Here is a 27,691-nt window from a genome sequence, read left to right as displayed (position 1 = left end):
AAACTTAGATATAAAATAAATTTGGGAAGTCCTGGGTAAAACCAAGTTGAATAGATTTTTATTCTTTTGGACTTCTCAGTCTTTACTATGCTAATATGCATTTTTAATCCTCCAAAAGGTAGGTATGTGTGTGTGTGATATAATTTACATTATTTCCCAGATTTATTTATCATAGAACACTTCTATTTGGGACTATGTTATAGACATTTGGGGAAATAGACACTAGTATCAGTGAAACCTTTTAGTGATTGTTACAGTAGTTCAGGTGAGAAACATTGAAGGCTTGAATCAGAAGGTTAATGGTTGGAGAGAGAGAGAGAGAGAGGAGAGAGAGGCAGGCAAGAGCATGGTAATTAGGTTTTATCTGTCAGAACACATTCTCCAGAAGTGGTGATTTCTCAGTAATTTTATAAGATAGCATGATTTGTGATTTGCTAATATCTGATCCAAAGACATTAGAACAAGCAGTGTGAAATGCAGTTTGAAACATCTCTGAGATAAATGGTGGTCAGAGGAAAGTGCTTCTATTTATATGTTTACAGCCCCACCAACTGATAACATAGCCCCAGGCTCACTCCTTTTGATATCAGAACCTGTCCAGCGTCTGGCATGAACTAATGCACTTGATGATGAAGGGACAGATTCTAGACTGAATATGGTGACTACTTGTTACTGGGTGAGGCAAAGCCAGGAGTCTAGGTTGGAAAACCGAGCAGATAGATGGTGGTATCATAATGAGATTTGCAAGATAGGACAGTGTGCCAGTGTTGGGAAGAAGGCACTCTGTCACTCTTTGAAATGTTCATGAGTGAGAGTTGTCTGTGGGACAGACACCCTTGTGAAGAGGAACCGCACCCGGAGGCCGTCAGGTCTATGAGTTTGTACCTCCGATGATTTGGACTGATCCCAGCCCTCATTTTGCCTACTGTCTCTCAGTTGCTGTGTATGTTAGAGGTTCATGTCTCTATGAGATCATAAAAAATTAAATTGCACGTTGAAGACCGAGCACATTCCTAATCTTTTTAAACTTCTGATTTTAGGAATATTGAACTATATATTATTCATCTCTAAACGGAGGCTGCCTCTGCCTCTGCAGGTACGAGGAAGATGCTTGATTGACAGTGTTTCTTACTACTTGGTTACTAAACCAAGTAAAAGCATTAAGTTAACTATTTTATTTTTATTTTAATTATTTTAAGTGTAGTAACACTGTTCCTTCATTTTATTTATAGCTCCAAAAGGAATTCTTCATTTGTCTCCTGATGTTTATCAAGAGATGGAAGCCAGCCGCCACAAAGTAATCTCTGGCACTACTCTAGGCTATTTGTCACCCAAAGATATGAACCAACCCTCAAGCTCTTTCTTCAGTATATCTCCCACATCGAATAGTTCAGCTACCATTGCCAGGGAACTCCTAATGAATGGAACGTCTCCTACAGCTGAAGCCATAGGTTTAAAAGGAAGTTCTCCTACTCCCCCTTGTTCTCCAGTACAACCTTCAAAACAACTGGAATATTTAGCAAGGATTCAAGGCTTTCAGGTATGAATTACGAGCAAAAACAAACACAAGAAAAAAAATTCATTAGCCCCAAATCCTTCATCTCTATCCATCAGAAAGCTCATTCCTGCCTGCTAGTGTGATCTATATGCCACTTACATTGTAAAGTATCAGGAACACAGAGGTCAGAAAAAAGAGAGCCCTATGCACGTGCCTCATTTTTTTTTTTTCATTCTATCCATTCATCTTTTGCTTCCTGGCTCTCCTCTGTTTTTCTTCTTCTTCCTATTATTTTTTTTTTTTTTGAACATTTTTAATTCTCTGTTCTGTCTTCCAGTTGGTCTTGATTGGGTGCATCTATCTTCTCACTCTGTCTTCCACAAACAAAAATTCTGCCTTTCATACATTTGGTGTTAGTATTTAGCACTAAGTTCTCCCTCATTTACAATAAGGCTGAGGTTTTCTAATGATGATTTTATTTCCATAGCAGTTTTGAAGTCGGCATTCTATTGCTAGTAATGATTCAGGTATACCGTTAAGGTACAACATCCTAGAACTCTGTTATCTTAGGAGTCAATTAAACATGGTATTAGAACAATAAGGACATGCTTTCTAGTTGTTTGAAGCATAAAACATGTATTTGTTTTAGTGGATCACGTTTTGAACCGTGTAGGGTAGGACCTGCCTCGGTACTAATAATTCTGTTTTACTGGTTAGTCTAACTCTAGCTCACAGCTCACTGAACTTGTGTATATGAATTTGGGAATGGGAATTTTTCCCCCTATTCTTTGTTCCCTTAGGAAAAAAACCCAGCAGTCCTTTGTGGATAGAGCTTTTAAAAGAATTGTTAACTCTAGGAAGAGGAAATACCTATGTTCTGATTTCTTAGTTGCCTTGAAAATCATGTACTGAACTGTAACTGCTGACTTGACTGGATGAACAGCCGTGTGCTTGTGCGTAGAAAGAGTGTACTGCACCCTCAGATCTCACTGTTCTCATCCCCTTTTCCATCTTAGTCTTATTCCCTAAGACCAAAAACTGTAATTTCCTTTAGAAATGCTCTAGAAGATCTGTATTGTGTAGAATGATCATGTATTTATAAAAATTTTACCAGTTTAGATATGAAATCAGAAAGAAGATCTTGTGTTTTGGCAGGTATTTTGCATGGTTTTTTGTTTGTTTGTTTGTTTGTTTGTTGGTTGGTTTGTTTGCCTTCACAGAAACCCGATTCTTTCAAATCTATTGCCAGGTAATCGTTAGTGTTTTTAATCAGACTATTAATATGAATTGAAGAAGCTGTTATCACTTATTGGCTCTGTCGTCTGAAATTTTAAACACTTGATTTAAAGTTAAAAAATTTTAGAATTTGTTTTTGTTGTTTACATTAAGAATGACAATAAATCACTGTTTAAAATAAAAAGACCTTGATTCATATAGTTAAAGTACTGGAGAAAAGCTAATAATTCTTAGTTCTATCTATAATCTGCACACAATGAACTAGAAATAAACTGTGATGAAAAGAAATTCACTGCTTATTTACAAACCTAGTCATTTAGAAATGTCTGAGAATAACACTGCATTTTTATAGAAACAAAGCACAAAATACATTCAAGCTCTGAATTGATTTTTTTGCTTGGAGATGTTATTATGGTAGATGTAATTTTGCTGCCGGAAAAACTACTTACATTTTTTAATTTGTATTTATTTGTTAATTCTTGGTAATGATAACCATTATAATTTTATAATTACTTTAGTCAAAATGGAGAGTCTGTTTCCCTTATTATTGGGCTGACTGCTCAGACCTCTTTATAAAGCTTATGCTAAGATGATATACTCTTATTTATGACAAGTTAAACATTTCCAAATTCGTGTACTGTGATTTTTACATACTAATGAACATAAACAGATGGTTTGAAAACATTACTGTGCTTCTTTGGTCGAATGAGCTTGGTATTGAGTGAAATCCTGTGTCACGGAGAGATCACAGCCTGCATCTGAGCAGTGAACAGAATCTTTGTGGGAAATGGCTTAGTGTCTTCTCAGGCACATGGCATATCTTCATGATGTCACAGTAAAAGGTTCTTCATAGTTGAGAGTTTGTAGGTTACTAACTTTATCAGGTATCTTTACATGGTAGAAGAACATGTAGACTGTTTCTCTTTCTTAAATGTTTCAACTGGACTGTAGTTTAGAAGTTACAGGGTCAGCTTGTTATGGATTTCATGCTATTCTGTTATTTTTCTTTCTGGAATTTAAAACAATAAATTCTTTTTCTGTGTTTCTAGGTTAGTACTTTTTTATTTTGTTATTGTACATTGAATAGATATTACTGCTTATTGAATATTGTATAAACCCTTCTTTGGCCTTCCTTGACCATTTGAAATTTGATTTAAGCCTATCAGAGCCTTTGTATGTGACAGCTATATTGTATTACAAAGTAAAAATATATTAGTATACTGAAAACTAAGTTGTTTTAACTTTAAATTTTTTTCATTACTCAATCTTTAATTGAAATTTATAAATTACAGAAAGCCTATTTGCTTACTAGAATGTAGGTATTAAGCTCACATTTTTTGCTTAAATCTACAAAATAATTAAAATTATTATGCAATTAAAGTTATTAATAAAGCTGACTTCACAGAGCAGAATGTGACTGAACACCTGCACATTCTTGGTACTTTTATCACTGTTTGGGCTCACCTTAAGTTTTATCATATTTTAGATGCAAGCGTCTGGATCCCTGTCATAAATGAGTGTTTCTTTGAAGTTTTATTGAGTGCATTTTAACTATCCTCTTTTAAAGTCTGAATGTTCTTATTGATTGTCTTATTATTTTCTAGCAAGAAAAGTTTTTTTAAGTTTTTATTTATTTTTGAGAGAGACGATGTGAGCGGGGAGGGGAAGAGAGAGAGAGAGAGAGAGAGAGAGAGAGAGAGAGAGAGAGAGAGAGAGAATTCCAAGCAGGCTGTGCGCTGCCAGCTCAGAGCCCTATGCGGGGCCCAAACTCATGAACTGTGAGCTCATGACTTGAGCCAAAAGAGTCAGATGCTAAACTGACTGATCCTGGCACCCCGAAACTATTCAGCTCTTTAAATTTTTAATGTTTACTTATTTTTGAGAGAGAGAGAGATGGAGACAGAGCGTGAGTAGTGGAGGGGCAGAGAGAGAGGGAGACACAGAATCTGAAGCAGGTTCCAGGCTCTGAGCTGTCAGCACAGATCCCGATGCGGGGCTTGAACTCATGAACTGGGAGACCTGCACTGAAGTCAGACGCTTAACCAACTGAGCCAACCTGGTGCCCTGTAACTATTCAGCTTTTTAAAGACAGTTATTATGGCGGAGACATTCTTGAAATGCTGTGCATTTGAACTGAAGTAGATTTTGTTTTGTTGTGTTATAATTTACGTTATTCTAAGTTATAACATTAATATGCTTGGCCATACTAATTTTATTAGAAATCTAGATTTGTATAATTAGATATAAACAGTTTCTTTGTCTTTTGGTTCTTGTACTAATTCCAGTGTATGTGTATGGGTAGGGTGGTTCCCACACAGCACCAAGTAATTCTCAGGACACCAGCAAGGTGTCAGAATTCAACTCAATTCCAATACTGTTTCCATGGAGACAGCATCAGATGCCCCAGGTCAAGGGTTCAGTCCTGCAAGACACCCTCAGCCCTCCCCACCAACTATTAGATGCCAGTAGCAAGCCCAGGTTGCTGCCTGTACTTTTGACTGACCAGCCATCAATCAGAGGTTCCCACAACCTCCTCCTCAGGTTCAGTAATTTGCTAGAGCAACTCCCAGGACTCCGAGAATTTTACTTCCTAGATCACCCGTTTATTGTGAAAGGATATAAGTCAGAGCAGCCAGAGGGAAGGGCACAGAGCTTCCCCGCCTTCTCCTGGCGCACCACCTTCCCAGCACCTCCATGTGCTCACCAACCCAGAAGCTCTCAGAATCCTGTCCTTTTGGACTTCATTATGAAGCCACGATTGGTTAAATCATTGACCATTGGCGATTGATTCAACCTCCAGCCCCTCTCCCATCCCCCAAGGTCAGGGGGATGGGACTGAAAGCTCTAACCCTCTAATCATTGTTTGGCTCCATTGGCGATCAGCTCCCATCCTTAGCAAATGACTCTATCGCTTTCAATACTTAGGAAATACCAAGGATATGGGGAGCTAGTATCAGAAAAAAGGGGTGAAGACCAAATGTATATTTCTTATAAATCATAGTATCATGCTCTATTTAAATGAGTCATTAGAAAAGTGATTTGATTGGAAATGAAAATTAATTCTTTTAGCAAGTTATCCTTTCTAGATGAATTTAATTTCAGTTTGCTATTCTCTGTCCCCTTTTTGTGATCATCATCCATTGAATGGTGTTGATTTTGAAACCTCTGGATAAACTATAAGCTAGGTTTGCTTTTTTCACATTAAGAATATAAACAAAGAAATAGTTGTCGTCTTAGTTAAACCATAATTATTTTTACAAAATCAAGGAGGGTTTTATAGAGGGTTTTTTTTTTATTATTTTGAGTTTTAGATGTTAGTACTGTTTCTAGCAAGATGAAAATGTCAGTAGAAAGCTTTAAAATACCTACTTAAAATCTTTCTTTCAAATACAATTCAAACTTAATACATTTCAACTGGTTTTATCTCCTTTTATGAAGTTTAATATGATTATAGCAGGCTTATTTTACAGTTACAGGCTTCCTTTAAATATTTATTTTAACATATATGGCATATAACATTAAAAAAATTTTTTTAGCATTTATTTATTTTGAGAGAGAGAGTCAGCGCAAGCAGGGGAGGGGGCACAGAGAGAGGGAGACACAGAATCCGAAGCAGGTTCCAGGCTCTGAGCTGTCAGTACAGAGCCTGATGTGGGGCTTGAACCCACAAGCCATGATATCATGACCTGAGCCAAAGATGGACGTTCAACTGACTAAGCCACCCAGGCGCCCCTATGGCATATAACGTTTTAAGAATATGGCCGTAATACAGATTCCATTAAGAATTAGTATGGAAGGGGCGCCTGGGTGGCGCAGTCGGTTAAGCGTCCGACTTCAGCCAGGTCACGATCTCGCGGTCTGTGAGTTCCAGCCCAGCATCGGGCTCTGGGCTGATGGCTCAGAGCCTGGAGCCTGTTTCCAATTCTGTGTCTCCCTCTCTCTCTGCCCCTCCCCCGTTCATGTTCTGTCTCTCTCTGTCCCAAAAATAAATAAACGTTTAAAAAAAAAATAAAAATAAAAAAAATTAGTATGGAAGGTAGCTGACCAATCTGAGAATCAACCTTTTGTCTTTCCTTTTCCATTCTTCCCTGTACCTCATTTTTTATAATCCAAGTATTTATCATCAAAGAGGCTATTTGCAGCTTTTTTTTTTAAGAATGAGGGATCTATTTTTTTCAAAGAGCAATATAAATTAAACTTTGTAGGTTTTTTTCGTAGAATATGGAGAAAGAAATCATGCATATACATATACCCCCCCACTTAGAAATATGTTTTTCCCCAATTTTAAATTTATCCTTGAAACATAACTTACTACATTATTTCTCAGCCCAAATTTTCATCTATGCCACTACAGAAATGGCTGTATAAAATGGGGAGAAGTTACTCAGAGTGCAATGAGTAAAATACATTTGTGGGTTTGGCATGGGGTCAACAGATTCTGCTCTGATTTGCAGTTGCTTGTTTTAAAAATTTATTTATTTAGTTAGTTAGTTTTAGAGAACACACTTGGGGCAGAGGGGGAGAGAGAGAGAGAGAGAGAGAGAGAGAGAGAGAGAGAATCCTAAGCGCGCTCTGCTGCTTAGCACAGAGCCCTATGCAGGGCTTGATCCCAGCACCTAGGGATCATGATCTGAACTGAAATCAAGAGTCAGATGCTCAACCGACTGAGCCACCCAGGCACCCCTGCAGTCATTCTTTAAAAATCCCTTTTGGATTTGGCCTTTACTACTTTCCAAAGACGTTGGAGACTTGGTTTAGTATTTGAACTCTCCCAAAGGCTTGGTGTTTCTATAGTGACCCTAAATTTCAGGTTAGTTCTTCAAATGGGCAACCCAAGTTTGTGCAGACTGACTTATTGTCTCTGGTATCATTATACCTTGACATATTTTGCCAGACTCCCAAAAGTATGCAGACTACATATATACAAAACTACTTCTGTAAAAACCAGTGGAATTATCTATCAACTCATTTTGCTGAAATTTCTAACTCTATAGAAAAAAACTTCTGGTTGAAAGAAAGAAATCCTGATGCATATAAACCATGATCAGTAACAATAATATAGGTAAGAATCAGGCAAGCCTTGAGTAAAATAGTCCCTTATTACTACATGCATTTATTCTGGACTCACTTCACCCTAAGTCACTACAGAGTACAACCATGGAACTCAAAAGGACAAAGACATTCATCTTGGAGCCTTGATGTGCCAGTACGCACATAGTAAGACATATAAGGTATTTCAAAGAAAAAGTACTATACAAACATGGAAAGAGCCTTTCCTACCACCGTGACTTTGATGTGGTACAGAAAAAAACAAAGGCTGTCATTAATGTGTCTTCCCCAAGTAGAAGTACCTAGCTTTCTCTGTTTGTATCAAACTTCAGCTCAGCATGAGAATTCTACTTGGAATCATTTGAAAATCATAGGGTGCCTGGGTGGCGCAGTCGGTTAAGCGTCTGACTTCAGCCAGGTCACGATCTCGCGGTCCGTGAGTTCGAGCCCCGCATCAGGCTCTGGGCTGATGGCTCAGAGCCTGGAGCCTGTTTCCGATTCTGTCTCCCTCTCTCTCTGCCCCTCCCCCGTTCATGCTCTGTCTCTCTCTGTCCCAAAAATAAATAAACGTTGAAAAAAAAATTAAAAAGAAAATCAAATCTTTGAAGAAATTATTTTTCATCTAAAGGTGAATTAAATTTCCTTTTGCTAGAAAAAGTCGGCAATAATAGGATTTTTACTTAGGGACATGAGATTAACTGTTCTACCCATCGAGTCTCTTCATGTTGGGCAAATAGCAATATACCTGTGCTCATTCTGAGTCATGTTGAAATGATCTATTTTTCTCTCTCCAGCAATCAGCTGTGTCTAAGATTTTTTTCATTAGTGACTGTGGTTAAAATTTCATATGTATTGTTCTCTTCTCACCCAGGATAAATCTTGAAAAAGAGAGCAATATGTGGAATTATTGCACGTAAAGGATTTTCTGCACACTGAAAAAAACAAACTAAGATAGCAGGCGCATGCTTCATTTTGGAAATATGTGGGTAAATAAGGAAATGAAACTGACATTTACTGATTTAAGTAGGCTTTACGACCAGCGTGGAGCCCAGTGCAGAGCTTGAACTCACAACCCTGAGCTAAGATCAAGAATCAGATGCTTAACCAACTGAGCCACCAAGGCACCCAGATCTTTGTATTATTTTAAATCAAACTGTTGTATAGTATTTGGAGATTGATCCCTGTAAGTAGGACTAAGTTTGTGGTGGAGGTCCATGGTCTTCTAGATAGTGGTTTAGTTATTGATTTTATTAATCCATTTATGCCCTCTATTAGATACATAACTGAGTCTGAGTTATTTAAGAGTTCTAACTCTTTTGAGCTGGAAGGAAGTTTGAATTTTATTCTGCATAAAATTTTATTATGTAAATACACATTTGAGGGACTACACAAGTAAAAGCTTTCTATTAGCAATGTAGTTTACTCATTTCCCCATGTGGAATTATTAATTTTAAACCCTGACAGAGTTTAGGTTCTGGAAAGTTCTGCCATCTTAACAGGGTCACATCAAAAGGCAGACTTACTTGTCAGAGATAAGGGATATTTGAAAACTTTCAACATGTTTTTGTCTGTATTACTGTCATTTTTTTAAGTTTAAGAAAAGCCCAGAATCCAGTCCTAAATTGGAACATTTGAGGAAACAAAGACCGCAGTTTGAAGATGATACAGTGACAGCTTGAATAAACCTTATTAAGAGAAAAATAGTAGCTAATGCATTAGTTTTCAGTAATCTCAGTATGTGAAAGAACTAGATGGATATGAAGTTAAATCTGGCTACAGAGTTTGTCAGCCCATTGAATACTGGAATTGGTTTGGCTGAAGAACAGGAAATGGGACATCTGCTTATTCCTTTCTGGGCAAACACTTAATAAGTACCTACACATGATAGGTAACATGCCAAGCACTGGACACAGTAGGAATTATGGTCAAGTTGAGCACAGACAGGTCAATAAAACCAATATGCCAAAGGTTGGCCACTACCATAAATTAGTCCTATCTCCAAGGATCATTGTTTGAACATTACACAACCGTTTGATAAGAATAATTAAAGATTTGTAGCATCTGCATGAAATAATGTATGTAATGTCTACCCCCATAGTAAGAGGCATAAGGGTCACCTGGTAAGTGTTCACTTTAGGTGTAGTTAGCCATGTCAAGAATCACAAATAAGAACGAACAGCTCTGACCGAAGGAATTAGGGAAGAACAGCGGATGAGACATTTGAAATAACTTTTAAAGAGCACATAGAATTTTCAGGTGAATAAGAATAGCAGGCAGAAGCCAAGCACTGAAGAAATGAAAGGACACAGCATTTCAGAAAATGCTTAGAGTCAAAGTGGAAGTGGCTGGCAGGGAGACTGAAAAGCTGTGTGTTGCTGGGAGTTTGGATTTTAGCTGTTAGGCAGAGACCAGGAACTTAACTTTTCAAAGGGTAGTGACATTGGTTTTGTATTGTAGAAAGACAGTTCTACCAGTGATACAAAGGATGAACTAGACAAAAAAGAGACATGATTGGTAGCAAAAAGACCAACCAAAGTGGTTTTGTGTGAATCCAGGAGAGAAATAACAAAGACTGAATTAGGGCAGAGCTGGTGGGCATAGAGGAGTGGGCCTGAGGTACAGTTGTCTAAGGTACAACTGAGAGAATTAAATCATCTCTTGTGCTGATTTCTGTGAGGACGCTTTCACTAGCCTGGTCAAGGTGGCAGCAAGATGTATCTATGTTAAAGAGTAAGTAGAGACTATTTGAGGATACGTAGACTACTTTTTCAGGAATTTCCAGGAGTGAAATAAAGTAGGATAGTATGAACGTGATGTGACTTGGGCAGGGTTTTATGTTTAGTGTGGATGAGATGAATAAACTTAGAAGAAATTAATGTTTAATGGCTAAACATGTGGAATTTAAGTTGCCTGAAATAAAGGTGTCCAGTACAGTTGTAAATGCATCTGGGGATCAGCAAAAAAGGATAGGACACACAGATTGGAGGGTCCTCTTTATTTAGATGTAATTGAAACCATAGAAGTAGGTAAGTTTGATTAGGGGAAATGGGTAATACTGTAGGAGAAATTCCAGATGAATGCTAACAGTGTAAAGGGTTCATTTAGCCATTAATTCAACTGCAATATATTGAGCACCGCCTACAGGCCAAGTATACTTCTTGGCCCTGAGGATATAGTATAAGTGACAGGGTTTGTGCCCTCATGGAGCTACCATAAAACGGATGTGGAGGAGGTGGGATGTGGAGGAGGGGCAGGGGACAGGTGGAAGAACAGATAATCATATCTGAACACATGATAAACTCAAATGATATTAACATCCTAAGGTAACAGTTGTTAGGAAACTAATTGTGAGATTAATTATGATTATTTAGAAGTACATGCAATGACTTAGTGTCTCCAACTGTTGTGTCAAAGATAGCTGTGCTTTTTAAATGTTTGAATCAACCATATTGGCTATATAAACACACCCATTTTATCATGTAGTTTTGAAAAATGTGTGCAACCATGTGACTGCCACCGCAGTCAAGATGAGGATATTTCTATTACTATAATCCTGGTGCCTCTTTGTAGCCTGTTTTCCTCACTACCACCCCCCCCCCCCATGGCTACAGATAACCAAGCTGTCCTTTTGTAACTAAAGAGTAGTTTTGCCTTTTCAGGAATTTTATAAAAATGGAACCATACAGCATGCAGTTTTGCATCTGGCTTTTTTCATTCACTTGTAATGTTTTTTTTTTTTTAATTTTTTTTTTTTTTTTAGCGTTTTATTTATTTTTGAGACAGGGAGAGACAGAGCATGAACAAGGGAGGGTCAGAGAGAGGGAGACTCAGAATCTGCAACAGGCTTCAGGCTCTGAGCTGTCAGCACAGAGCCCGACGCGGGGCTTGAACTCACGGACCAAGAGATCATGACCTGAGCCGAAGTCGGCCGCTTAACCGACTGAGCCACCCAGGCACCCCATCATTCACTTGTAATGTTTCTGAAATTCATCCATGTTGCATATATCAGTAGTTTCTTTTTTTTTAACTACTTGTCCACTATATGGATGTATGCCACAAATTGTTTCTCAGTTTACCTGTTGATGGACATTTGAGTTGTTTTCAGTTTGGTGCTATTATGAATAAAGCTGTTTATGATTATTCTTGTACAAGATTCTTAAAAGATTTTTTTAACATTTATTTATTTGGGAGAGAGAGATGTAGAGCGGCAGAAAGAGAGGGAGAAAGAGAATCCCACACAGTCAGTGGATCCTTCACGCTGTCAGTGAAGAGCCTGACATGGGGCTCAAACTCAAGAACTATGAGATCATGACCTGAGCTGAAATCAAGAGTTGGCTGCTTAACTGACTGAGCCACCCAGGTGCCCACATGTACAAGATTTTATGCAGACATCTTTCTAATTCTCTTGGAAAAATTTCTTGGAGTAAAATTGTTGGGTCCCATGGTAAGCGTTCACACAGATTTATAACAAACTATCAGATTTTTTTTTCAATATACTGTAACATATAACATTCCTACTAGCAGTGTATGAGGGTTTCATGTATTGACATGATCAGTCTTATTCTACTAAGACTATAGCAGTATCTCATTTATATTTTAATTTGTATTTCATTGATGACCCATATGATGAACTTCTTTTCATGTGCTTATTGGCCAATTATATATCTTTGTGAAATGTTCACATCTTTGCCCAGTTTCTAATTGGGTTTTTTTTTGTTGTTGTTCTTATTATGGAGTTATGAGAGTCCTTTTTCTATTCTGGGTATAAGTCCTTTGTGTTGCAAATATTATCTCTCTACCAGGATGATCTTGACATACTCAATTTCGTCTGCAAAGAGCCTATTTCCAAATAAGTTCACATTCAAAAGTATAGAGGTTAGGACTTGGACATATCTTCTGAGAGCCATTGTTGAACTCACTGTATATTTATTGCTTTCATCAAATTTGAGAAATATGGGGCCATATTTTCTTTGAGTAAATTTTTTGCCCCCTTTCTCTCTTTTCTTCTGGGACTCCATTTACGTGCATTTTTTAAAATATTATCCCAGATTCCTGAGCCTTTATTCATAAAAAAAAATTGTTTTCTCTGAACTTTATTTTACTTTTTAAACAATTTTTAATGTTTATTTGTTTTTGAGAGAGTGTGAGCGGGGAGGGGCAGAGAGAGGGAGACACAGAATCTGAAGCAGGCTTCAGGCTTCAAGCTGTCAGCACAGAGCCTGACGCGGGGCTCAAACCCACATACTGTGAGATCATGACCTGAGCCAAAGTCAGACATTTAACCAACTGAGCCACCCAGTCACCCCTTCTCTGAACTTTAAATTGTATTATTTCATTGATCTATAAGTTACCGACTCTTTTGTGTATCTCCTTCATCCAGTGAATTTTTCTTTAAACTTTGGATATTGTATTTTCATTTCTAGAATTTCCATATGGTTCTTTCCAAGTTTTGGTTTTTCTGCTGAGATTTCCTGTCCATTCATGCATTATGCTTGTATTTTCCTTTACTTCTTTAAGAAAAATAGGTGCTTGGCTTTAAACACCTTTTCTGCTCATTTCAACATCAGATATATTGGATTTGGTCTCTATTGATTGCCTTTTCCCTTAAGTATGAGTCACCATTTCCTGTTCATTATAGGTCAAGTAATTTTGGATTGAATCCTGACAATTGTCGATGATACATTATAGAGACTCTGGATTCTGTTACATTCCTCTGCATAGTGTTGGGTTTTGTTTTCTGAAGCAGTTAACCTGGCTGGACTCAAACTCTGAACCTTGTCTCTTATCTTAAACTTTCTATTCTCTTGGCTTCTGCAATAGTAGTCTCTTCTGGTTCTCCATCAACTTCTTGCCAACTGCTAAAAAGAAGAACCTGATAGAATTTGTTGGTTCCTGCTCCCTATTAAAAATGATTTCAGCGGAAATTTTTTGTAATGACATTCATGATAGAGGAGAAAGTTCAGATAGTGATAGTCATATTGTCTTAGAGTAAAAATAAAAATAGCTAAAAAAAATTGTCATAGGTAGTATTTCCTACCACTTTGCATTTGCAACATAAGCAGCAACTTCTTACCTTTTGGAAATCAAGTAGCATTTATTGATATTTCTTTGTTCAAGTTTCTTGGTCCCCATTGCTAGGCTTCCCATGATTAGGCATCTGTCAACAATTTTTTTTCTCTCTAAATCTCTAACTTAATGAAGAACCTTTAGCTTCTTTGTCATTATGCTTTGGATACTGTAATTTTCCAGGCTTTTTGCCAGAAACTTTTTTTTCCTGCATCCTTTTTCCTTTTGATATCATAGGTAGAAACTACCACATTGCCCAGTGACTTTATTTTTCTAATGCAAAGAAAATCTCCACTGATTACCTTCTCTTGTGTTTAAAGATTCTTTTAATATAAAACTCTGATATGCGTAGAAAAACTTGTTTATCTGATACCTACTCTAATGGGTGCTGGGCCTCTCCTTATCTCCTTTATTCTGAAGCACTAAAGGTTTTCTTTTATTAGTGGCCTTTAAAAAATAATTTTAGGGGCACCTGGGTGGCTCAGTCGGTTAGGTGTCTGACTTCAGCTCGGGTCACAATCTCATGGATTGTGAATTTGAGCCTCACATTGGGCTCTGCAGGGACCATGCAGAGCCTCCTTACAATTCACTGTCTCCTCTCTGCCCCTCCCTGCTCACGCTCTCTCTCTGTCTCTCTCAAAAACAAATAAACATTTAAAATAATAATAATAAAAATATTTTAAACTTAGGTAGAAATATAGTACAGAACTTAATGTTAGCAATGATATAACCATAGTATAATTGTCAGTACTGGGAAATTAATGATGATACAATCTTATTCAAATTTTCCGGTTTTCCTACGAGTGTCCTCTTTCTGGTCCAGGCTCCAGTCTAGTATTCCACAGGGTATTTAGTTGCAATGTCTCTTAAATCTTTTCCAATCAAGTAACAGTTCTTTAGTCTTTCGTGATCTTAATACCTTTTTTTAATGTCTTATTATTTATTTTTGAGAGAGAGAGAAACAGAACGTGAATGAGGGAGGGGCAGAAAGAGGAGACAGAGGATCTGAAACAGGCTCTGCTCTGAGAATGCAGACCCTGATGCAGGGCTCGAGATTATGACCTGAGCTGAAATCAAGAGTCGTTTAACCAACTGAGCCACCTAGGTACCCCCTATGATCTTAACACTTTTGAATAATGTGATAACTTATTTTGTAGGATGTTCTTGAATTGGGTTTTTCTAAAATTTTCTCATGATTGGTTGAGGTTGAGCATATTTTTGGTAAGAATCTCACAGAATTGATGCTGTACCATTCTCAGTCCCCCATATGCTGCTTTGTTTATAATATAATTTTCTTAAATATTTCCTTCACAAAGAGTAAGAACCATATCAGACACTGTTAAAATTTTTGTTTCCAATGTCAAACATAGTTTAGAAAATTCAAGAAGAGAAGGAAAGTCTATTTTATTTACCAACACTTTTATTCCTTTCTGTTTTTTCTTCCTTTCCCAATGGAGTTCCAAGATCCCTGCTTTTATCATTTCCTTTCTGTTTCAAAAACTTACTTTAGCCATTCTGTTAGAGTAGGTCTACTGGCAACCTATACTCAAATTTTCACTCATTTGAGAAAGTTTTGGACTCCCCTCATTCCTTAAGGGTATTTTTGCTCAATATAAAATTCTAGGTTGACAGTTCTTTCAGCACTTTAAAAATGTTGTGCCAGTTCCTTATGATCTCCATGGTTTCTGCCAAGACACTGCTGTCCCATTGTTTCACCTCTGTAGGTCAGGAGTTGTTTCTCTCTCACTGCTTCCAAGATTATTCTCTGTCTTTAATTTTCAGAAGATTGATTATGTTGTGTCTTTGTGTTTATTCTGTTCAGGATTTGCCCAGCTTCTCGAAGCTATAGGCTTATATCTTTTACCAAAATTGTGTACATTTTTAGCCGTTATTTCTTCAAATTATTTTTAGCCCCAATCACTGTCTCTCCTCCTTCTGGGATTCTGATGACACAAATATTAGATCTTTGTTATGCCCCAGAAATTTCTGTGGCTCTGTTCATTTTTTCTCAGTCTATTTTCTCTCTGTTGTCCAGATTGGGGAATTTCTATTTTTCTATCTATAAGTGTACTAAATCTTTTCTCTCCTCTCCAGTGAGTTTTTAATTTTGGTTATTTTATTGTTCAGTTATAAAATGTCTATTTGATTCCTCTTATGTCTTCAATTTCTTTGGGGAGACTACATTTTTTCATTTTTTAAATGTGTGTGTCATTGCCTTTTAAAGCATTTTTATAATGGCTCCTTTAAAACATTTGTCAGATGAATCTAACACCTATGTCATCTTGGTGTTGGCATCTCATGATTGTCTTTTGTCATTCAAGTTGAGATCCTGGTTCTTGGTATAATGAATGATTTTCTATTGAATCCTGGACATTTCAGGTATGATAAATCTCTCTGTCTTACTTGTCTTCTGTTTTAGCAACCCTAACACTGCACCAACTAGGAGTATAGGAGTGCCACCTTGTTACTTGTTATGGGTTGAAGTTTACTTTTTCCACTGAGTTCTGTTGACATTGTTGTCGGAGAAGGGGGACTTATTATAGCTGAATAGTGGTGAAGGTCCTGACCCTCCACTATGCCAGTTCTGAAACTACCCCAGTGAGAAGGTATAGTGTGCCTCATTATCACCAGGTAGAGACAAAGCCTAGGGATCCAGCAGGGATAAAAGCTATGACTCCCCATTCAGACTTCTCTGTCACCACCCCAGTTGGGGAATTGAGTTAACTCATTCATTTGGCAAGGATAGAAGTCTAGGCTCCCCAGTTGACCTTTGCTGATGGGAGTGAGGATGGGTCTGCCAATTTTTCCATGGTGTTTGGCTGGAATAGGGCAGTTATTGTCTAAATGTTTTCTGTCTTGCTAATTTATTCCTTTTCTGGCCTTTTGAACAGAGAAAGCAGATTTTCTTCTGGCATTATTAGTATTATTTTTATTATTATTTTGTATATCCATTGACATTTTCAGGTTGCCAGCTTCTTTAGCACCCAGCCCAGGATGTATAAGGCAAAGAGAAAACTTAGGAGTTCACCACTCTGTTGTTTCTTGGGTCTTGAAATCCTTAGCTTAGATTCTTCCTTCTTCTTTCCCCCCTTCCTGAATCCTCTTATGTTTGTTTTATATATAATATCAGGAGCTTTTACTTATACTTAGCAGGAAGAATAGGGAAAAGTAAATCTATTTCATCTTGTCTGGAAGTAAAAGTCATCATAATGGTCTTTGCATCATGAAAGTAATTGTATTTTAAAAACAAATACAGTATGTTTCTAAAATCTGTAATTCCTGAGTATAAAGAAAAACATTCTGATATTTTTATAAAAAAATAATTAAATGCCATTATAAAGTACACTGGTATATAATGAAGATTTGTAAGGTCTTGTCTTTGATTCCATTGTTTGAAGTGCTATTCAATACGATAGAATTCTAATACATGAAAATTAGAGTTGGTTGGCTCTATTGGGAGAAGATTGTGTTAGTTTAACTTTGGTAGTGTACTAATTGCCTAAATAACTGTAACTGCCCTTTGACCTTAGGAGAAGTTTTTCTTGTTAAAAAATTATTTCTTTAGGGGTGCCTGGGTGGCTCAGTCGGTAAAACGTCCGATTCTTGATTTTGGTTTGGGTCATGACCTCAGGGTTCATGAGTTCGAGCCCCCCATCCAGCTCTGCACTGACAGTATGGAGCCTGCTTGGGATTCTCTCCTCCCCTCTCTCTGCCTCTCCCCCACTCACGTGCGTGTGCACATGCTCTCTCCTTCTCTTGAAATAAATAAAAACTTAAAAAAAAATTTTCTCTCAAAGCCCTGTAGATTTTAGTGTCTCTTCTTATAAATATGTAAATGGTTATATGTGGGTATGTGAAAACATGAGTATGCACTACAAGAGACAGAAGCTTCTTTTCTGGTAGCTATGAAATTGACTGTTAAAAATCACCTAGTGCTTTTTTGTTTTGTTTTGGGTTTTTTTTGATGGAAGTGTCAAACTCAAAACAACTATGTGTGTGTATAATTTACTTTCTAAGTAATTGACTTCCTCCTTAAACTTCCACTGGCATAGTAAGTGGAAACTAAAAACCAAAGAAAAAACATTTAGGATTTTTGTCATGTACACGCTCATCCCTTAAAGTAAGAATGCATTTATCTCCCTTGACAATACAGATAACACATCTGTTGTTGAATTTGCTAGGCAATTTTTATCTGTGACTTACACTAGAAATAAATCTATACATCCCTATTAGATTTTGTATGCCAAAGATAGCCTTGTAACTCTCAAAGCTTATCCCAAGCATAGAATTTCTTAAAGAGAGAAAAGATAATTACAAGTTGAGTCTCAGTCTTTATAATGTGATTTCGTTCATTCACTTATCCCTTTAGAGATGTTAATATGACAAGCATATTGCATGCAGAGTAAAACAGGTTATTCAAACAGCTAAAACACAGGTAAATTACTGAGCATGTTAAATATATATTTACATTTTAGTTACAAAGGAGTTGATTTTAGTTATGAAAAGGATTGGGAAAAATTTTAGAGAACGTCAGTGGCAGGCATTATACTAATATAATATTATTCTTAATGATTATATATCATGTCATGTCTTTTAGTACATTATTATGGGATGTATTATAATTGTAGTAAGAAGAATATCTAATATATTTATTTAATGCTAACCGTGATCTAGGCATTGCTCTAAGTGATTTTCATGGAGAAACTCATTTTATCTATTACATATAAATTAATTCATTAGTTAAATAACTAACATAATGTAGCTTTTTACTGTTGACCCTAGTTGACCCAAATAAGATGATTTACATGTCATCAAGTGATCTAAAAAAGCAGCTAAGAACGTTTAATACCAACTGACGCTATTTATTAGGACAATATTTATCAAGTAATACTGTTTCACACTTTGCCAAGAAAATGCTGTTTTTTTGTGTTAATAAAGATACAGGTCTTTTGTACGGCCACTGTGCAGACACTGCAAAAGTCCAGCGTGTTTTGACATCCTTATCCTAAGTTCCAGTGTTGAGACGGTCACTCTTTGGCTCCTTACAGCCTTTATTGCTCATGCAGAGCATCTGTGCAGTGGCTGGAATGGGATCTCTGCTCCACAGTTCATGAACTCGAGGTGTGCTAATCACACACGTTTTCTTGATACAGTGATTCTGTTAGGTATCACATATGAATATAGGGGCCTTTATCTTTCCTTAGTGATCCAGAGAGCAACGGTTTTTAAACATGAGTCTTTTTCATACCCTCCTCATTTTTGTCCCACAGTGGGTGACCATTAAAAACATCTGACAAACAAGCAGTTAACCAGTTTCCTGCTGAGATTAGTAAAATATTTAGTAGTCCTGCAACATCAAGGAGTTTCAGCCCTGCAGGAAACAGTTTGATTCAACTCTTTTTTTTTTTTTTGGAGGTAGGAGGTAGGGAATTTACATTTTCATTTGGATGCCCCCTCATAGTTTCAAGTGGGCATGAAAAAATGTACATATGTAGCTTTTAGTGTAAATTACTCTAAGGTTTGATAGTTTTCTTTATTTTTTAAATTATATGAATAGTTGGAGTAGCTTGTCTTCCCTTCAGGAAAGAGAAATCTCTGGACTGGCAAAGTTAGTATTAGAATGCACAACTACAGCATCTCATCTGGGTTTATGTGATTACAAGTCAAACTAGGAAACTTATTTTAAAATAAAAATTATCATAGATTTGCAAATTTCAAAGGAAGGCACATGTTTAATTTACATATATTGAAATTTTTGGCCCATCTTTTCATGGAATAATTTTTTTAAATCCATGAGAAAGAAACAAAGTGTTAGTTGATAGTGTTATAAATTGAGAACAAGAACTATAACATTATAAACGTCAAGATCAATTGCTTACATTTTAAAGTACCAAAGATAGCAAAATGATATGATTTGTAAATAGTAAATCTTAAAGTACAATAGGAGATGACTTTTGTAGTCTTCTAAAATTATCTTTATATAACTTTTTCTTTAATCAAAATCAAGGTCCTGTGACATTGCATAGTGGAATTTTTAGAGCCACATTTGTAGGAACACACTGCTCTGTTACAACAGATTTTGCTGTGTCGGTTCTAAAGATTTGTGCCTTACAGAATGTAGTATGATTTTATTACCCTAATTATTTCAGGCTAGTGGTCCTCAGAATTCTGGCTTCTGTTGATGCTTTGAATCATAAGAAGCATTTTTCCGTGCCAGAGGATGAATTTCAAAATGTCATTCACACATTTTTTTTGACATTCACAATTTTATGAACTTTAATGTTGTTATATCCAAGAAGAAAATATATAACTAAAAAGAGCCATATCAAACTTATTTTTATGACTGGCTGATGTGGAGTGGTGTGTAACATGTGACTCTTTCTTAAGGCCTCTTTTCTGTATATTACTACTTTTTGTTTAATTTGGAACTGTGTCCTCAATCACTAGTTTCTTGTATTTTTCGCATAGTTTTTATCTGGTTTATTGGGCAGTCTCAGTGCAGTGAAGGTACAAACGTGGAGTGATTTTATATTTCTCCAGTCATCACTTTCCTCCATGCTCTGTCAGATCTCCCATTCATGTTCCTTTATATCTGGTTACCTTTAATTTTAAAAATTGAGTCTGGTTCACTGTAAAATGCCAAACTCCGATCCCCAGCATTGCAAGCCAGTTGATTGGCTCAAGACACTTGGAGGAGGGAGGGTGGGCAATGATTTCTTTTTCTCTTCCTCTCACTTCGGTGCCTTTGAATATTTGTGGTCTTTGTGGTCGGTGGGGTGGGGACTTTTGAGACCTCTTCTGCCATACTCCACCTGTTTCATTTTTTTTTCTTTTTTTTTTTTTTTAACATTTATTTATTTTTGAGAGACAGAGACAAAGTGTGAGCAGGGGAGGGGCAGAGAGAGAGGGATACAGAATCAGAAGCAGCCTTCAGGCTCTGAGCTGCCAGCACAGAGCCCAATGCAGGGCTTGAAACGAACTGTGAGATCATGACCTGAGCTGAGGTCAGACACTTAATCGACTGAGCCACCTAGGCACCCCATCTGCCTGCTTCATTTCATGGCCTTACTACTCTGATGTTGGGAAGCCAGGAGGGGGCCAGGGTAGGGGAAGATGCCACCCTAGCCTGGTTTCATTCCCTACTGGCTTCCATGTAGATGATATTCATGATTTTCTTGAGGCAGCATTTGGTTTCTTCCAGTTCCTCTGTCCCTGCCCTAAATGTTGGCAGCTCCTTAGAGATCCTTTTGTTGTTGGCTGTGGGTCCTGGTGTCAGTTTTGGGGCAGGAGGAAAAGTCCCCCTGGGATTAGGTTCTTTTGTAAGTGATAAAAAGCCCAGTGACTTAAATAAAATAGATGTTTATTCTTTTGTCATATAAAGGTCTGTAAGTTTGCAGTCCAGAGCTAGTGTGATGGTTCTGTTCCATCAAGTCTTCAGGGACCCAGGATCCTGCCTACTCACCATCCTACCATCTTTAGGTTTCTGCCTTTGTCCTATGGTGAAAAGATGCTAACATCCACCCGCATTTCAAGCAGGTTGACAAAGCGAGTCAAGAATAAGAGCAAAAGGCACACGCTTGAAATGTCTTTTTAAAGTTGCCAGGAAGCTGTTACATTTATGTTCTACTCAACCACATGCAAGGGAGGCTGAGAAATATGAACTTTATCCTGAGCATTTAAGTAGCCAGCTGGGAATTACTGAGGAAGAATATTGGAGGATAATTAGCAATCTCTGTCACATTCACTGGATGCTCTGACATTTGCTTTGAAGCTGTGTGCAAACTCACACCTCTACATTTATGTTATGTACAGGTTATACATGTTCACCAATATTGAATGTCTGCAGGATGCATAATATTTCATAGGGTATTGCAGGCTTACAGTGAATTGTATACAGTTAGGAGAAAGTTAAATCTTTCAGTAATAGTGTCTAAGCCATGGATGGAAATGCAGCTGGGAGTTTATATTTTCTACTAGGATTGTCTTGTGGTATTTCTGTCCTTTATAATCTTCATTTCTCTAGAAGAAGACTAGAACTGCAGTAAATTGGCTGACATATAAGTGTATTCACTATCAATTTGAGTATTTAGGGAAGTGTCATGTCTTTCATACAGATTTTCAATTGATGTCAAAGGGCGGTTATATTTTATTTTAAAAAGCATGTTTTATAATAGCACTATATCAGACATAATACTTTAATGGTACCATAAATAGCTGTGAACTGTAGCTATTTTAGTGTCACCATTTATTGGCTTTTGCATAAAGCTGTTATGTGATAAGTTTCATTCCCCCCATCATATTTAGCTGATGCATAGTAAACAACACTTCCACATTCTTGAACTCATATATACTGAGTGACCTTTCAACTTGCTTAGGAGGCATAGTGCAGTGATTTAGAACTGCTGTCAAATCTTTTCCCCCAAAGTTAACTTGGAAAAAAATATTTTTATCATAAAATCTTTAAAGTACTTTGGAAACAAGCTTTGTATATTGCCTTGATTTAAACTCTAAACTACTTTTTATAGATTCCAGGATGTTTCCCTACCTTCAGGGAAACTGATGGTGAATCTTAACAACCCTACTGCTTTAACAATGTTCAATTATTAACCTATTAGACCAAGATCCATATTGTTGTCATTTTCAGTCAGATATATATTATCCATAACAAAATATACGTGGACCATAATCTATAACAAAGGTATATTATGGATATTATCATGCAGCAGTTAGAATTAAGCCACAGGGAACTGATATGTGTATTTTAATTTTCTTCCTCACAAATTCAAGATTTTCACCTAAGCTTTTAGCCTAGATCTATGTAAATTTAACAGTTTGAGCAAGTTATAACTAATAAAACCAATTTTCCCTATAAAACAATCAGTAAGAATCCCATTCTATAGGCACGTTTCATTAATCACAAAAGCAATGCTATTTTTACTTTGTTAGCTTAGAATGAAAATAAAAACTGCTGGAAAGAACTTTTCTGAAAGTAGGTAAATGAGAGGATGGAAATTTTCCCACTGGGAAGATGGACTCACACTTCCCTCTACCCCCATTTACCCTGCCTCTGATATGGAATGTCTTACATGTGGTTTTAATAATGGTTGCTTGTGTTTAACTGAAAGAAAAATAATAATATAGTAACTTTATTTTGGTTTGTACATTAAAAATCATTTCACTTTAATTCAATTTGATTACAATGTCAATTTCAAGCAGAACATGAGGTAGTGATATCTATATATATTTAGCAGTGGTTTTATAGGGTGTACTGTAATGTAGAAATAGAAGAACATCACTGGCAGTTAACTGGCAATCACACACATGTAGAGTCAAAGATGAACAAAAATTCAGGTTGACAAAATTCCATTGGAATCAAGTGGACTTTGACTTATGCTTACCCTTGAGTCTTTTATGCATGATGCATTATGAAAAGCCGGACTGTACAGATAGGTATGGTATTTAATTGTGAATTTTTCTACTAGCTATAATACTGTAAAGCAGTTTATAAAGCATATCCGAGACTCTTTTAAAACCTCAAAAGTACTTAAAATGGAATTAATAGATTTTCCCTGGATATCGGAAGGTCCTTGATAGCTTTTTAAATATTTGAAGTATATTCTGCATAAATTATTTGAATTTTTCTGGAAATCTAGACCTATTGGAAAGGACCTATTGTATCTGGCTCCCTCTTACAAGTGGCGTTCAGCAGATTGCATGTGTTCTGTTATAGGTTCACTACTGTGATAGACAAAGTGGCAAAGAGTGTGTGACCTGTCTGACATTAGCCCCTGTGCAGATGACTTTCCATGCTATTGGAAGCTCCATTGAAGCCAGCCATGATCAGGTATAATTTGCCACTGCCATTTTGCTGCATTATGGCCCAGCTGAGAAATCAGAGACCATCAAAATGGAAGTTATGTGCACACCTACAGCTTTGCTTTCCCTAATACATTACCCATTAGCACCATCTGCTAGAATTTTTAAAAATCCAAAATTTGGGGGTTGGGAAACCAAGATCTTGGGAGATTTAAATCATTTTAGACTTCTAGTGGGTAGTTCATTATTAATTAAAATACAAAATTTTCTTATATTTGCCCTACAAGTTATTTTCGTGTTTAAAAATTACATATAGGAAGCAGGGTTAGATAAACAACATAGATAACACTAGGGTCTCACTGTAATATACTCATTCAGTTCTGTTGAAGAGAGCTCAATATTCTAGAATGTGTATAAAATAACTGAACTTTCAGAATCATCACCTTACTCCCATAATTTGAGATCTTATTTAAATGACACTGCAGTGTTGTTTCTACTTTTAGGGTTTTATTTCTGAACTACAGCTTAAAATCTGAAAAGTATATTATTTCTTAATAACAAATTCCCTTGTTTAGGTAGCAGCTTGCAAAAAAATATCCTGTTTATAACATACTACATATTTTCAGTTAAAATAATCATCGGATTAGACTAAACTAATGATCGAGGTCATAGAATTTCTAGTTTGGAGTAAAAATAAATACACATACACGATTTACAGTTTGACTAACCAGCTATGCTTTCTAAATTAACTATTAATATGCAGAACAATGGTAACTCACTTTTATATCCATTTCTCAGTAAATTTGAAGACTTCTAATAGTCTTGCCTGACTAGTCTTTTTTTCCTTCTCTCTGAGTAGTACCCTTGCATGGAAAGAATAAAAGAACATAGTAGTTTATCTTCTCAAACACATGATTTATCACCCAGCTCAAAAAAGACATCCTTAATGGCGCACTTCCCTAGTTCATAATGTCTCTGTCATTGTGGGGTTTCCTTCCGATCATCATTTGTTGATTGGTGTTGAGGAAAAAGCAACTAAATTAGGCAGAAAAAATGAGTTTTAGGAACTAACCACGGCGTGAGTTAGCTGCAGCTACCTGAGTGGATTCTGCCCTCTCTTTGGGAGAGGAATGTTTTCTGGATTGTTAAATGAACGAGTTGATTAGATGGCTTGCAAGATCCATTCCAGTGCTGCCATTTTCTGGTTCTGTGACTGATCTTCCTGCTCCTGGCTGAATAAGCCCCACTAATAATAAACAGTTAATAGCATATTGACTTCGAAAGCAGCTTGGAGATTACTCCAGTGCTTCTCAGAGTTTGGCACTGACCTCTGCTCTAGCTGCAGAAGAGAGTGCAGCAGGAATTAGAGGGACATGACCTAAGCTAATTGATAGAAAGTATTGTGTTTCCCTGTGTAAAACTATAACTTAGCTATATGCTAGGTGCTAAGGATAAGTGATAAGAATGTTAGACATGGTTCCTGCTCTCATGGAGCTTGCAAACTAGCAACTTTAAGCTAATTGATAGAAAGTATTGTGTTTCCCTGTGTAAAACTATAACTTAGCTATATGCTAGGTGCTAAGGATAAGTGATAAGAATGTTAGACATGGTTCCTGCTCTCATGGAGCTTGCAAACTAGCAACTTTAAGCTAATTGATAGAAAGTATTGTGTTTCCCTGTGTAAAACTATAACTTAGCTATATGCTAGGTGCTAAGGATAAGTGATAAGAATGTTAGACATGGTTCCTGCTCTCATGGAGCTTGCAAACTAGCAACTTTACGACTTTGAGTATTTGCCAACAAGTCTGGCTGCTGCTGTATCTCTGTATCCATTCATGGCAGAAACACATGCAAGAGCAGCATGAGATAACCATCCTGCAAAGGCCGCCTGTTAGGCTGAGCAAAGACATGAAAGAGTGTTTCAGAAAGCCACACACCTGAGAAGAGCAACCCATTGTTAGCAGAGGCAGCATGCTGCTGTACAAGAGCACTGGAATGGGAATAGAGACCGAGATCAAACCTAGATTTGCCATGAAGTAGCTGTGGGAACTTGTCTCTCTGCCTCTTGGAGCTTGGCTTCTTCATGAATAAAATAATGAGGCTGGTTCAGGCTTGTGCCAAGTCCATGTGGTAAAGTTCTGGGCTAGTGTTAGCCCATATGGCACCTTTACAGGTTAGAAAAAAAGATGCTTCTTCCTCAAGGCAATTTACTGCTGTCCAAATCCACAAGAACTACAGCATGAATGGTCTTCCCACCCCCGACCCCACAAAGTGTTCAGCACACAACCTACACACGTATACGTAGAGGTCTTACACTACATCTACTGGAATGTCAGTTTTACGCAATGGTAAGTAAATAAAGACATTTCTATATTAAAGCAAATACAGTTGCATTAGAGTTGATGAATTTGCATGAAATTTTAAGAGAAAAAAAGACTTTCAGGAAATTTGTTGATAATGGTCAGGTGGATGGATGGAAGCTGGATGGATAGATGGATGAATGAATGGAGCTGTGACTGGATTGGTCATTGTGTACATTAAACACTCTACTTCGGTGGCCTCAGAGGTGCGAATGAAGTACAGTGTGATCAGTACTCCTCCCTTGTGCTTGGATTCTCGGGCTCCCTGAGGAAAGGAGGCTCAGTAGATCTCTACTGCACATCCTCTGCTTTTCCGCATTATGTTGCCCTTACACTTTCCTCATACTCAGGGTCTGTCTACGCAAAAAGTACTTCTTCACCATACCGAAAGCATAAACTTGATTTCATAAGTTGGAAAGGAGGGGTGCCTGGGTGGCGTAGTCGGTTAAGCGTCCGACTTCAGCCAGGTCACGATCTCGCGGTCCGTGAGTTCGAGCCCCGTGTCGGGCTCTGGGCTGATGGCTCGGAGCCTGGAGCCTGTTTCCGATTCTGTGTCTCCCTCTCTCTCTGCCCCTCCCCCGTTCATGCTGTGTCTCTCTCTGTCCCAAAAATAAATAAACGTTGAAAAAAAATTTTTTTTTAAATAAAAAAATAAGTTCGAAAGGATATACCACTAAATGGCTTTTTCACCTGTTAACCAGTAAATACTGGAAAACATTTGAAAGCAAGAAAAACTACAGTCACTTACAGAACGTGTTCTATCCTTAGTTCATTTGAGCCACGTAATTTAATGAACAGAGTAAGTATTCTGAGAAAAAAATATGTAAAATTTAGAGGCGACCCCTCTTAAAACAAACTCCTGTTGTTCTTATCTATGTGGAAAATGAAGGTGACAAATGGAAGAGCTCTCTAGCCTTGAACATTTACAGGCTACCTTAGTTTTATAGATTTAACCCTAGGAACTCAGCAAAATGGAGACTAAGTGTATTGTTCAGTGTATCCACTCACTGTATTAAGGAGTGAGAGGACAAGGACTGTGAAGTATCTCTATCAAAGGTCCATACAGATCTGCAGAATGGTCAGGAGGGAGATATAGTATCATCTGTATGCTGACAACGTCCAAATGTATGCAGCTTTTAATTCTCCCACCAACAAACCTGCCTCTCCCTTCACCCCTGTCCTTTCTTTTTACCCATCCTGGTAAACAACACCATCACTACCTTGTTGCTCAAGCCAAGCTCCTTGGAGCATGTTTGCCTCCTCTCTCCTCCTCACATGCTACATCCAGTCCCAGTATCCCTTTGAATTACATCTATCATCTGACTACTTTTCACTACCTCCATTGTTGCCCTTATAGTCACTATCATGGTTTTGGGTTTTTTTTTTAAGATTTTATTTTATTTTATTTTATTTTATTTTATTTTATTTTATATTTATTTATTTATTTATTTATTTATTTATTTATTTATTTATTTATTTTGAGAGTGAGGGGGAGAGAGAGGGAGCAATAAAGAGAGAGCAAAAGAGAGAATCCCAAGCAGGCACCATGCTGGCAGTGCAGAGCCTAACACAGGGTCCTATCTCATAAGCCGTGAGATTAAGACCTGAACTGAAATCAAGAGTTGAACACTCAACTGACTGAGCCACCCAGGCGCCCTTAAAATTT

At 37.2% G+C, this 27,691-nt stretch overlaps 1 protein-coding gene across 17 annotated transcripts in view; it reads left to right on the top strand.

The window, feature by feature from the left end:
• STAU2 (staufen double-stranded RNA binding protein 2) overlaps positions 1-27,691 on the top strand; it is a 311,608-nt gene that overhangs the window by 183,873 nt on the left and 100,044 nt on the right. For 14 of the 17 annotated variants that reach the window (XM_023248481.2, XM_023248479.2, XM_023248480.2 and 11 more), the window contains 2 exons: positions 1,233-1,540; positions 23,580-23,693. In XM_023248481.2, the coding sequence (XP_023104249.1) occupies positions 1,233-1,540; positions 23,580-23,693 (422 nt within the window). Of the gene's footprint in view, positions 1-1,232; positions 1,541-23,579; positions 23,694-25,507; positions 25,912-27,691 lie in introns of those variants that run through there. The other 3 variants (XM_019822787.2, XM_045049930.1, XM_045049925.1) reach the window with 2 other exon arrangements.

This window comes from Felis catus, chromosome F2 (genome assembly GCF_018350175.1).
Source record: "Felis catus isolate Fca126 chromosome F2, F.catus_Fca126_mat1.0, whole genome shotgun sequence".
Taxonomy (NCBI): domain Eukaryota; kingdom Metazoa; phylum Chordata; class Mammalia; order Carnivora; family Felidae; genus Felis; species Felis catus.
This window is presented reverse-complemented; position numbering and strand designations above follow the sequence as displayed.